Consider the following 12,585-nt stretch of genomic DNA (forward strand, 5'->3'; position numbering starts at 1 on the left):
ATCTCGCGAGGCTTGTGGGGAGGCGGTGCTGTCGGCACTGCGCATGCGCAGGTGAGGCCGCGCCCCCCGTGGTCTCTGGGCGTTCTCGGTGCCCTCGCGGGACGGAGGGCCAGGGCTGTCCCCGCCGCCTCCCGGTAAGGGAAAACCGGGCCGGGGGAATGGCCAGGCCCTGCAGACACGCTAGGGGCTCCATGGATCTATTAACAGGGCACGGGCTACAAATCAAACCGGTTTATTCGGCTTCGCGACATAAAATACAAACTCTAAACAATGTAATAGGATGCGTAATACAAGTTCCGCGTGTAAAACAAACTCTAAACAATGTAATGTAATGTATAATACAAGTTCCGCGTGTACAACAGGCGCATGCAAAACCATCTCCTAAAACAGGGAACAGGCCCTACCTAAAACAGAAGCACTTGGAAAGGCAGGATTCGCTCGTAGTGTTTTCCAGGTGATTGTGCGGACAGAACACGAGTTTGGTGCTGCTGGTGAAAGATGCCCCGTGCCTTGCAGTGGGGCTTGCTTTCAGCTTCTCTGCAAAGGCAGCCGAGAGAGGTAACACTGAGGGGTAGCTCCCCCAGGCACTGTTAGTGCAGTAGCTACTGTAACACAAAACGCCTGATCTTGGTCATTATTGTCCACCCCGTAGCCAAAAAACGGGCTCAAATATGAAATGCTAGCCTCAGAAAAATGTAAGGATTAAATCAACTATTTTAGCAGGCCATGTCAGAATTGCCCTTCCTCTTTCAATTTCTTTTACATTTCAGTACCTTCCTCTCATCACTTGTGCACTAAAGAAAACTCTTAGAAAAGGATCTTAGTTCAGTACTTCAAGTAAAGTACCCATTCAATTTCAGTGTTCAGCTCCCCCTTTGCCTAGGAACTTGTTTAGATAGACATTCTCTACTTTTGAAACTAAAAAGGGAAAGTGGAGGCAGGTGATGAAACCGTCCAAACAGTCCAAACTTGAACGACTGGAGAAAAACCCTGGGTGGCAATCAGCCTTATTTTGCTGCCAGGGACAATGTGCAATGAAAACTCCCTGCCTTTCCTGTAACAACCTCTGCCTGCAGGAAGACAGACAGGCTGCTCCATTAGCCAGCTGAATGTTCAACCCCAGGAAGCTGAAATCCCGACCTCCTGCCTGGGGGCTGCTTCAAAGGCACTGCTTCAAAGGCACTGCCAGCACAAGCAACTCAGCTGGGCTGGCTCCATAGCCCCATCTCTGAGGAGGCAGGGCAGCACTCAGGTGCTTCCTGCCTAATGAAGCAAGTGGCAGTGATCATTAAAAAATCTGTACTCCTACACAAATTTGGGCAAGGCTCCAACATGGCTGCTACAACAGTGGGGGGGTGAGGAAACCCTGATCAAGCCCATCCAAAGGCCCAGGCATGGATGGCTGGGCTGAGCATAAATGTGGATCAGGATTGAGCCATTTTCTTGTCAGCACTGCAGAATAAAACACAGAATGATTCCAAACGCACTGAGATGGGAAGCAGAGCGCAGTGCCTCATTTGCAGGATTTGGGATTTAACTGGGATATGGGCTAACGCAAAGGTAGGTAGCGTGGAAATTGTGCTGTTTGAATGGGACAGATTAAAGCATTAAATATAAGCTCTTTAGTAGTGTTACGAGCACAATCCTGGCTTATTAAAACACACTAGGCTTCTTAAAAGTGAAACTGCCCTTAAATGAATAATACTGTCTCAGATTCAGTTCTGACAGAACTGGCTTTGTTAATTTATCTTCCCTTTCAAGTCACTCCCAATTCTTGGGTCTCACGTAGGAACTGCCGCTACATTTTGATTTGTTTTGGAAGTTGGGTCTTTACTGTCAATCTGCCTTATATTAATCTGAGACATCAGGAATATTCTCTCTGTATTACACTAAAAAAATATAACCACAGGAAAATACTTATTTGACCTTGGTCCCAAAATACCCATGCTCAGAGCAAGGAGGCACAGGTAGTGCAATCCCCTGATGCTGCTGTCCTGGCATGGGAAAAGGGACACATTTGCAGCCAGGAATGCTGCAGTACCGAACTTTTCAAGCAGCAGGATAGGGAGGCAGAAATGGCCCCTACGTCCAACCAGCTAAGCTGCTGAGGAAGCCAGGGCCTTGCCCCATGGCCACCTGCTCCCAATTTTTCTGAAATATTTTCACAAAAGCCGAAGAAAAAGAATCCTCCCGAATTTGAAGACCCTTGCTGTGAAGTAATACAACCATGAACTGGAGAGGACTGGATTGTGTTACTCCCAAGTGAAGGTTACATTCTCACTGCCCAAAGTCATTTGTAAGATCTAATTTAAGATCTGATTTCCTCTAATATACCATTAAGCTATAATTAGGCAGGAGGCTGGAAGCTCATCATCCAAAACTACCAGAGACATATTTTAAAAGGCACCAAGAGTTAACAGAATTAATTTCATTTCTGCATTGGCTATCTCTATAGGCCATTGCAAAGTAGGAAGCTGAGTGTATTTAAGGCCAGAAAGGTTCCAGCCAGTCATGATCTGAAATGGGCTTTTTCTTTCCTAGCAAAGCTCTTTAATAAAAAAGGACAATAAAAACAGCTTAAATGTTTTCAGATGGGAAGCATGCAACTAGATAAGGGAGATTTTTAAATCCCATCCCAAGGGTGTTCTAGTCCCTGGGCTTGGCACCCACCTATTTGTACCGTGTGCCTTGTGGCCAAGGTTTGTGACCTACTGATGGACAAGTGTGTTTCCACAGTGAGGTGACAGGCGTGCCCTCCCTGCAGCCCTCCCAGCCCGCTGGGAGGACAGGATGTGCTGCAGAGATCAGCCAAGCAATGCTGACATGGAGTCAGAGGGAAGCGCCAGCAGGCCGGGTGCAGGCTTGGTAGAAGGCAACGACATGGCTCTGACACTGGAGAGGCAAGCCTGGACACTGCCAACACCCATAACTCACTCCCACACCTTCACTTCTCCTCCTGAACCAGGCCCCTCTCCCTCCCCACCCTTCAAAGCCTCTCCTCCAACTGCGCAGCACTGCCGGGAGCTGGGCAGAGCCACAGCACTGAGAGAGGCCCTGCAGGAGCGTGGCTCTGGACACTCTCCTGGGCAAGCAGCCCCATGAGCTGACTGAGCCCTCCATGGCATTTTGCAGGGGCTGTGGTTCTAAACAAAGGCTGAGACATTTACTCCTGCCCAGGCAAAGAGGCTTGAGCATCCCTGTATAGGAACAGGGAAACCTTGAGCCAGAGATATTAGCAGGCTTGGTTACCACTTGACAGAGTCCAGATGAGCCCTGGGGTGCTCCTGGTGTGCTTCTGAGGCTTCAGGCCAAGCTCTGTGTCTCCATTTCAGGCTTGCTGCTGAGTATGAGCACATAAAGAGACTGTTGCAAGACCATGATATCTACATCCTGAAGGATTTAGCTGAAAGAAGGGTTAGTGCAGATGAAAGCAAAAAAACTATGCAAAAGCCCCAGCTGCTGTGCCAGCAACAGCTGCAGAGGCTCACGTGTCCTGTAGCGAGAGAGGCACAAGGCTGGAGGCACGCGCCAGGGCCAGTGGCCTGTCAGAGGCACTTCACGAGAGCCCAGCCTTATCTGCAGCAAAAGAACAAAGGCAGAAGGACTTTGGCACAAGACCACAGACAGTAATAAGTACTGACCAAAAGCAAACTTCCACACTGAGAAACAAAACAACAACAACAAAAAAAAAGTGGTGAAGGAGAGGTAGGGGTGAAACACCCAGAGCATCCGCTGTGTCAGGACAGCAAGTGGCCAAGCCTGTTGGCTGAGTTTCATTGCTGATTTGGGCAGCTCCTATTTCCAGCAAAGAGAGTTTAAGTAAAGGTGGCTCCCCTGGTTTCCACGAGGCTTTATACAGCCAGTATAAAGCTGTATAAAGCCTCGTGGAAATTAAATGTGAGGTTTAGAGATTTGAGTCCCTCCCAAGTGAAGCATACACACATCACACTCAGCCATTCAGGAGGGCAGGGGGAAAGCAGTGTCCCTCACTTTACTCTTCCTGCATGCAGGACAGGCTTCCAGGCATCAGCTGGCCAGTGACTTGTGTCCTGTGCCCCCAGTCACGGGTGTCCCCTCTTCTGCCTCTCCTGCCACTCCCGTCTCAGCACTGCGATCTCCTGCCCGTACCAGTTGTGCAGCTTGGAGAAGCAGATGGTTTCTGGTGGCACTGGGCTCTCCAGCATGGCTGGTGAGATGCCAGGTGCTGGAGATCCTGTGGCACTGCTGGCGGCCGAGCGCCGGCGTGGAGGCAGGGGCGGGGGCTTCGTTTGCCCCCCATCATGGTCAGGGGAGGTGGCTCCACCAGCGACACAACCACCACTACTCCATGTGGAGTAGCCATTCTCCAGGGTGGTGGGCTTCTCCTGGAGAGGCTGCAAGGCAGGGTTGGAGAGATGCCTCTTCCTGCCAGAGGAGGACCTCCTTGGAGACTTACGGCAAGCAGCCAAGCTCTTGCAGGCCTCCTCCAGCTGCTTCTCCAGCTCCCTCACCACCAGCCGCATGTAGTCAAAGCTGGCCCGTGAGAGTGCCTTCACCCAGGCCTCCATGGCAACCTGCCCGTCAGCCACCAGCACATAGGCCCTGGCACCAGCGTCATCAAAGCGGATGGCAAAGGCAAACTCCTCAGCGGCCTCGCACAGCTCCACGGTGCAGCCCTCCAGGACCACCAGCCCCATGGGCTCCCGGCTCTCCCGCTCCTCGAAGTAGAAGAGGAGGTTGCCCTTGAGGACGAACCAGCGGCGCTGGTAGGAGGTGCCATGGTGGTGGTGCCGCTCCACCCGCTTGCGCAGAAAGCCGGTGTGGTCGGCCGGCGAGTCGCAGGTGGCGTAGTGGGCCACGCTCCGCTCATTCAGCTTCATCGCCCCACCTAGGAACAGAGGAGAGAGGGGGAAGAGGTTGTCTTGGTGTGAGGAGCATGTCACTGGCCCCACCAGAAGAGGCCCGATCCTGCTCCCAGGGAAAAGCAACCCCTATTCCAGCAGCCACTGATACAGGACAGCGTCTAACCCAGCAGGTACCCTACAAAGGGCAGGCTGGTTCCTCGCTGCTGCAAAGAGGAGGTCATTACCAGAGCCTCACCACGCAGACACCTGCCTTCCCTGTGAACGCCAACACCGCTGTTTAATTTCTTATTCCACAGGTGACCTACTTTGCTGGTTTTTAATGGGGCACATCAAAGAAATTTGCCTCTCTGCCTGCAAGGCACTCATTTTGCTCTCTATTAGAAGGCAGGATAAGGAGGGTGTTTCAGACCCAAGGGCTCTGGAACTTACACTTCTGTCCCCTTTCCCTACTCCCCGTCTCCATGCAGGACCACCCACCCCCACCAGCCCTCCTGGAAGAACTCCCAGCTCCAGCAGGTTCACCAGCAGTGGGATGCAAGGTGCCATACCAGCTGTGCAGGTCAGACTGCAAACCCTCGCTGTCTTCCTTGGCCAGGCTGCTCCCTAGCCGAGGGTGTCCGAGGCTTTGGCGTGATGAGCACCATCTTTGGAGGAGGAAAAGGATGAAGAAGAAGGAGTTATGAACCAGAACAGTTTGGGACTGACAGAGCTAAGAGCTGTGTCACTCCCACCTCAGAAATCCAGGGTCCTCAGTGCAGGTAAGCTGCACTGGAAACTGGGATAGCAAAACTGGGGGAACATACACTTGCTTCAAAGCCTGAGCCCTATCCCAGCTCAGGCCAGTGCTCCTGTGGGTTTGTGTTCTGGCTCCTGGGTTTGTTTGGGGTTTATTAAAAGAAAAAACTAAATGTTTTGCAGAAGCTGTCACTGCCCCATTTGTGGAGGCCCTTTGGTAGGCGACTCAGCAAGTCAAGGAGGGCAGAGCCTTGAGGGGCAGAGCCAGTACAAACCTTTGTGCATTGTTCAATTGCAAAAGGATTTCCAACCGCTAAAACTCCACACATAGAAATATGCAGAAAACAAACCCCAGCCACCACTCCCAGGATCTGGGCGCTAGGAGCTCCCCACTGCTGAGCAACATCCAGAATCCCTCCCGGAGCCCCTCTCTCCTATCAGAGCTTGTGGGGCACGGCTGAGGACATGGGGGCACGGACCCCCGCTGAAAAAAGCCCAAGACCCCGATCAGACACAAGGAAAGGCCGTTCGCTCCCTGGAGGTGCTCTGCCCTGGGGAGCTCCCAGCCTGGCTCACTGTGCTGCGGACAGCCGGGGCGGCGCAGGCCGGCCCTGACGCGGGGGGGCTGCGGGGGTCCCACGTGTGCCGTGCTGGGCTCTGTCTTTGTGTGCGGGCGCACGCCCGTGCGATGGGGCTGCGTGTCTTTGTGAGTGTCTGTGCCCCTCCATGGGCGAGTTCGTCGTGTGGCTGCGCCCCCCGCGGCCCCGCCGCCGCTCCCGCCCCGCCGCCCTGCCCTGCCCCGGCCCGGCCCCGGCGCCACCCGGCCCTCGCCCAGCGCCTCCCGTGCGCCGGCGGGACCCCGGCCCCTGCCCGGCCCGGCTCACCTCCGGCCGCTGCTGCTCGGCGGTGCGGGGCCCCGGCCCTGCCGCGGCCGGGCGGGGAAGGCTCCTGCGGCCGCCGGGGCCGTCCCGCCGCGCCGGCAGCACCGCCCCGCCAGCGGCCAGGGGGGAGCGGGGGGGCCGGGACACCGCAGCCAGACCGGAGCCGAGTCCTCCCGCGCCCCTTCGCTCAGGCCGACACCTCTGCGGGGTCGCAACCTGGGGGGGACCTAAACCCCCGCTCCGAGTCACTGTGGGGTGCAACAGGCACGGGGGCGGCGGTGACAGGGTGCCAGCCACGGAGTGCAGCTACAGCGGGGTGCAGCTACAGCGGGGTGCAGTACGGGCTGGGCGCAGTGCTGATGGGCACCGGCTACGGGGTGCAGCCACAGTGGGGTGCAGCACGGACAGGGTGCAGGTGGGGGAGCGATATTAATGGAGCGGCACGGCTGTGGGCTGCAGTACCGGCGGGGCGCGGTAGCTACGGGCGGGCGGGAGGGAGGGAAGGAGGCGTGGACGGTCCGTCAGCTGATGCGGACGGCATCATGTGAGCGGGGCCGGGCCGGGAGAGCCGCTCCGTGCTCTGTGCCGCGGCGGCAGTAGCAGCAGCAGCAGCGATGGAGGCGGTGGCACTGAGCGGGCTGGCCCTGGCCCTGGCCCTGGCCGTGGCGCTGCCCTCCGTGGCCCTGGAGAACGGGCTGGCGCGCACTCCCCCCATGGGCTGGATGTCCTGGGAGAGGTTCCGCTGCAACGTGGACTGCCAGGCGGATCCCCACAACTGCATCAGGTCAGTGGATGGGGCTCGGTCAGGTCGAACTTCAGGCCCGGGATGGCTCTGGCACCGTCTGGGTCCCTGGGACCCCGCGGTGGATGGTGCATGGGAGGCGGGAGGCACAGACGCCCCGGTGCTGGGCCGGAGAGCCTCCAGAGCTGAAGGATGTGGCCAGGCTTTTCAGGCAGCCGGGGAAATGCTTCCACCTCGGTGAGATCAATAAACATGGATAGGGTTCAAATAGGAGCGCTGGAGACCCTCCTATGGCCCGGACCGGCCCTCCAGAGCCCCCAGTTAACCCGAAATCCCTCTGCCTGCCTCACCTGCTGAGGCACGAGGGTCGCAGGGTCTCAGCCTGCCATGCCTCCTCAATCCACAGCGAGCAGCTCTTCTTCGAGATGGCAGACCGGCTGGCAGAGGATGGCTGGAGGGAGCTGGGCTACGAGTACATCAACATGGATGACTGCTGGTCTGCCAAGCAGCGGGATGCGGCCGGGCAGCTGGTTCCCGACCCCAAGAGATTTCCCAGTGGAATTAAGGCTCTGGCTGACTATGTGAGTGCCTGCTGGGGGCCACTGGGGTTCTCTGTTCCCATGCCAGTATGGTGGGAGAGCTGGGAAGGAAAAGAGGAGTCTGGTACCTGAGAGACACCTTGGATCCCTTCATTTGCTCCTTGCAGCTCTGTTCTCCTCACAGGTCCATGCCAGAGGCCTGAAGCTGGGCATTTATGGTGACCTGGGCGTCTTCACCTGTGGGGGCTACCCAGGCACTATGTTGGAAAATGTGAAGCAGGATGCCCAGACCTTTGCAGCGTGGGGTGTAGACATGCTGAAGCTGGATGGGTGCTACTCGTCCGCAGAGGAGCAGGCAAAGGGTAAAAGTTCACCAGCCTCCGGCATTCCTTTCCCTGCTGCTTGGGGTGGGGCAGCTGGCCCTCTGCAGCAACACTGGGCCACCCAGTGCTTCCCTTGTGCCTCCTATTGCAACTGTTGGGAAAAGAGGCGGGAGTTTGTGTGCCCTGGAGCTGGTGTAAGGAAGGAAGCCAGGCTAGCCTGGTATTCCCCGTGCTGGGTGGGCTGGGACAAAGGCTGCTACTGGGACATGGGCTGCTGCCAGCCACCCCCTTCACTGGTTGTCATCTTCTCTCCCTAAGGATACCCAGAAATGGCAAGGGCTTTGAACGCCACAGGCCGCCCCATTGTCTACTCCTGCAGCTGGCCAGCATATCAGGGGGGTCTTCCTCCCAAGGTAGGGGTTTTTCCATCTGTTGGCAAGTTCCCATGTCCCCTGTGCCCTGGAGGAGCTCTTGCTGGAGCACCAGGAGCAGGGTGTTACACCCAACTTAGTTTTCCACCCTTGGATGGTGCTGCAGTCCCAGAGGGAATGTGGCCTTCCTGCCAGGCACCTGGGGACACTTGGGGGTCCCAGTACAGCTAGGTGATGGGAGTTTGTGGGAAGAAGGCTCTGGAGTGTATTCTCTCCACTCTAATCAGATGGTGTGGGGTTGGTCCTGACAGTCTTCTTGTGAAACAATCTTGTCTGGTTTCAGTGCTTGAAATAGGATAATCTTCCTAGTATATGTTTCTCGAGAATTGGTTGCTCTCAGATATTTCCTCTTTCACTCATTGAGTCAGTCCTGAGGTGCTCTCATTCTTGTGGCAGATAAGTTATCAGATTTCCCCATGGCCTCAGTGGTTGTTTTGCCAGACATCCTGTAGCACTGGGGTGTGCCCAGACACAGTGGGATATGACTCTGTCTTGCCTCCTTACCCTTCCCTCCTTGCCCTTCTCCAGATTCCTGTGTCTTTTACACACTTGCTGGACAGTGCAGCTCTCAACAGTTCAACAGTGCTGCCCCTGCCTCCCCCACCTTGCAGAGCAGCTCTTTTTTGTCTCCTGCCTGACACTGTTCTCCTTGTCAGGTGAACTACACCATCCTGGCAGAGATCTGCAACCTGTGGCGTAACTATGACGACATCCAGGACTCCTGGGAGAGTGTCCTTTCCATTGTGGACTGGTTCTTCACAAACCAGGACGTGCTGCAGCCGGCAGCTGGCCCCGGCCACTGGAACGACCCGGACATGGTGTGGCTGGGTGATGGGTGCTTGGACCCTGTCTGGGGATGAGCATCTCCAGGGATCCCCTTCTAGGGGCAGGGCAAAGGAAGAGCTCCAGGAGCAGGAGTCCTGTTGCTGCAGAGGCAAAGCTGGCGTTGCCCTTGGCTAAGATGTGGGAAAAACCACTGTGGTTGCAATGAACCCTTCACCACTTGAATTTACCTCTCAAGTTCTTCAGGTGTTCTTGTCCTTCCCTGCACAGCCTTAGGGCAAATAGTGCTGAAGCAAAGGGTATTAATGAGTGTATGTTGCTAGCAGGGATGAGATCTCCTATGGCAGTGGTGGACTACTTAAGAGGAAGCAAAAGTGTGCGTGAGGTTTCCCTTGTGCATTCCCTCCCAGCAGGAAGCAGCATCACCACAGGTGACAGGCAGACAAGTTTCTAACCCTTTTCTGCTACTTCCGTCTTTTCACTGTCTCCCCTCCAGCTCATCATTGGAAACTTTGGCCTTAGCTTCGAGCAGTCACGCTCCCAAATGGCTTTGTGGACAGTGATGGCAGCTCCGCTCCTCATGTCCACGGATCTCCGCACCATCTCCCCCAGTGCCAAGGAGATCCTGCAGAACCGCCTGATGATCCAGATCAACCAGGACCCCCTGGGAATCCAGGGGCGCAGGATTGTCAAGGTTAGGGGGAAAGCAGATGCATTTGGGAGAGCAGACAGGAGTAGCACAGAGCATCAGAATAAGGAGGGAGAGGGAAGCGATGCAGAGAAACAGGAGCAAGAGAGCTGTGGGATTGTGGTCCTGCTGGTGTAGCAGCCCCACAGGGCAAAGTCAGAATTCTGTTACACTGTTCCTGGCAACTCTGCCTCACCCACCTATCCCCACCCCTAGGAGAAATCCCAGATCGAGGTGTTTCTGCGCCCACTGTCGCGGGCTGCCAGCGCCCTTGTGTTCTTCAGCCGCAGGACAGACATGCCCTTCCGCTACACCACCAGCCTGGCCAAGCTCCACTTCCCTGAGGATGCTGTGTATGAGGTGAGCCCCACTGACACACTGCATAGCAGGGCAGTCCCATGGCACATGGATCCCCCTCTTCCCAGATCTCTATGCGATCTGGGAGGGTGAGAGGGAGTACTCTCACCCCATGCCTCTGGGATGAAGGGGCAGCTGCCCACTGGGTCACTCTTTTGTTGCCCACTGCTGTGCCCTTTCCCACTATTCCATGTCCGTGACTACAGCTGGACCCCAAGATGAAAGGTCTGGAATTGCTGGTAGCTCCATCTCTCTCTTTCAGGTACAAGACGTGTATGTTGGGAAGATCGTTGGGGCCTTAAGAACAGCAGACAACTTCTCAGTGGTTATTAACCCCTCAGGGGTGGTGATGTGGTATCTCCGTCCCATGGCACTCCTGGTACAACCCTGGCATGTTGCCAGGCAGCAAGCCCCTGCTGAGGGTTTCCACCCAGCCCTTCTGTGACAGGGCCCAGTGGATGTGGACCAGTGCCAGGGTGAACTGTGAGACCCCAAGGCACGTGGCTCTTCACTGCACAAGTGCCTTTTGCTGGTGAGCCCAGCAGTGCTGGGCAGTGACCATCCCCTGGTACCAGCTTTATGATGTCTGCTCTGTCTGCATAAACCAGGAATTCTTGTTACCCACTGCCTAAGGGTGTGCAGAGCATAGTGCCTCAGTGATTGCAAAGCCTTTTGAGATGCTCCTGTGGAAAATGCCATACAAGTAGAGTCCACCATTACTGACGTTTGTCAGCTCTGACACCTGAGAACTTCATTGCTTTGAGCTGGGTATTACTGGATGCTGCAGAGGTTGTTTGAACTACACTTGTAGAAAGGCTTTGGGTGCTTTAATATCTCCTAGGGTTGAGACATCCCCTTTTCCCTTTTCCCCCAGGTGTGTGATGGCATTAACCTTAAGGATTAGACTTTGTCACCTTCTTTCTTTTGCTTTTATCAGCTTGGTTTAGAATAAGGAGCTGCCAGCTGGGCTGCATCCCTCCCACGTATCCCCACCAGGACCAAGAGCTCTTGGAGGCATAATGGCCCTGTGCAGTGAGGCTTTGGCCTCTAGAATCCTGCTGCCAGGATTCCAGAGGCCAGCACTACTGCACCCTCCTGTGTGTGCTAGCACTGTATTGAAGCCCTTCTGGTAGAAGTTTACAGCAGGGCAAAAATCTCCATGCGCCATGCACAACCCCAGGAGCCGTGCTGTGGTACACACCAAAAACTGCAGAGCCATAGCACTTTGTGTAGGAGTGCTGGCAGGAAGATGCTGATACTCAGCTGTGGTAGTCTTTTGGGTTGGGAGTTGGTCACAGATGCCTCCAAGCTGAAAGCTGCATCCTTCTTTCTCTAGAAGGAAATTTCTGCTAAAAGGAGGATCAGATCCTACTTCAGCAGGCTGAAAACTCAGGGTATCTCAGGGAAAGGCTTCTTCTCCCGAGGGCTCTTGAATCCACAGCTCTATCCTGAGGAGGAACCTACACTAATAAACTGGAAGTGAGCATCAGGACACTCTAAAGCCTTCAACTGCTTCACCTTCATACAGCAGATTACCTATGGAGTTCTAGGTGACACAAGATTCAGCCTCAGACTGAAGAAATACATTTTAGATTAGGAAAAAAATTCTCTATTTCTATTCAGCTGTGGGAGGGTTCCTGGTCATGTGTCCACTCTGATTCCTGAAGGACCAAATGGTTGATTCTGGACCCTTCCAGAAACTTTCTCGGCTGTTGCAGGGTCAACATACTGAACAGAACGCTTGCAGTTCTAATAAGGGAGGACTTGCCAACAAAACAATGAGCTGGCTTTGTTCTTGGGGAGTGATTGAGGCAAATTGATTGAAATAAAGTGAAGTAGATCATAGACTCTGTTTCATGTGTTGCTAGCTATACCTGCTTGGTTAATGTAGGATTACAGGGTCATTACCTCAAAACAGGAACAACTGTGCTAGGAAATTTAACCGGTTTCTGTCATGGACATATTTTATCAAAAATCCTTTTGTTAGGATCTTTTCTCCTGAGAAGCTAAGAGGCCTCAGAAACAAAATGTAAACAATAACTATCTGCTGCTGTGGAATGCAACAGGTGTATCTTTGATTGGTCTCATGTGGTTGTTTTTAATTAATGGCCAGTCACAGTCCAGCTGTCTTGGACTCTCTGGTCAGTCACAAAATTTTATTATCATTCGTTCCTTTCTTTTCTAGCCTTCTGATGAAATCCTTCTTTCTATTCTTTTAGTATAGTTTTAACATATCATTTTCTTTTAATGTTATCTATATAA

The 12,585-nt window shown here is 54.3% G+C and overlaps 2 protein-coding genes across 4 annotated transcripts; one reads left to right on the forward strand and one right to left on the reverse strand.

Annotated features, from left to right (window-relative positions):
* Positions 1 to 3,876: 3,876 nt before the first annotated feature.
* Positions 3,877 to 6,514, reverse strand: PHETA2 (PH domain containing endocytic trafficking adaptor 2). Of its 3 annotated transcripts, none has more exons than XM_054280056.1 (2): positions 6,464 to 6,514; positions 3,877 to 5,488 (listed from the first exon to the last, which is right to left on the reverse strand). In XM_054280056.1, exon 2 carries the CDS (start codon positions 4,857 to 4,859, stop codon positions 4,062 to 4,064), a length of 798 nt encoding a protein of 265 aa, XP_054136031.1. In that variant the 5' UTR covers positions 4,860 to 5,488; positions 6,464 to 6,514; the 3' UTR covers positions 3,877 to 4,061. The 3 variants fall into 3 exon arrangements, with proteins under 3 accessions (XP_054136031.1, XP_054136047.1, XP_054136039.1); XM_054280072.1 differs by having other exon boundaries at positions 3,877 to 4,867; positions 6,464 to 6,506; XM_054280064.1 differs by lacking the exon at positions 6,464 to 6,514 and having other exon boundaries at positions 3,877 to 4,867; positions 5,393 to 5,982.
* A 551-nt stretch (positions 6,515 to 7,065) lies between these two features.
* On the forward strand, positions 7,066 to 12,521 carry NAGA (alpha-N-acetylgalactosaminidase). Its single transcript, XM_054279988.1, has 8 exons — positions 7,066 to 7,244; positions 7,609 to 7,783; positions 7,926 to 8,103; positions 8,383 to 8,477; positions 9,152 to 9,313; positions 9,775 to 9,972; positions 10,183 to 10,326; positions 10,586 to 12,521. The coding sequence occupies exons 1-8, from the start codon at positions 7,075 to 7,077 to the stop codon at positions 10,766 to 10,768; spliced, it is 1,305 nt and encodes a 434-aa protein (XP_054135963.1). The 5' UTR covers positions 7,066 to 7,074; the 3' UTR covers positions 10,769 to 12,521.
* Positions 12,522 to 12,585: the final 64 nt, after the last annotated feature.

This window comes from Melozone crissalis, unplaced genomic scaffold (assembly GCF_028551555.1).
Source record: "Melozone crissalis strain CALT ecotype California unplaced genomic scaffold, PUWL_Pcris_2 ptg000004l_1, whole genome shotgun sequence".
Taxonomy (NCBI): Eukaryota; Metazoa; Chordata; class Aves; order Passeriformes; family Passerellidae; genus Melozone; species Melozone crissalis.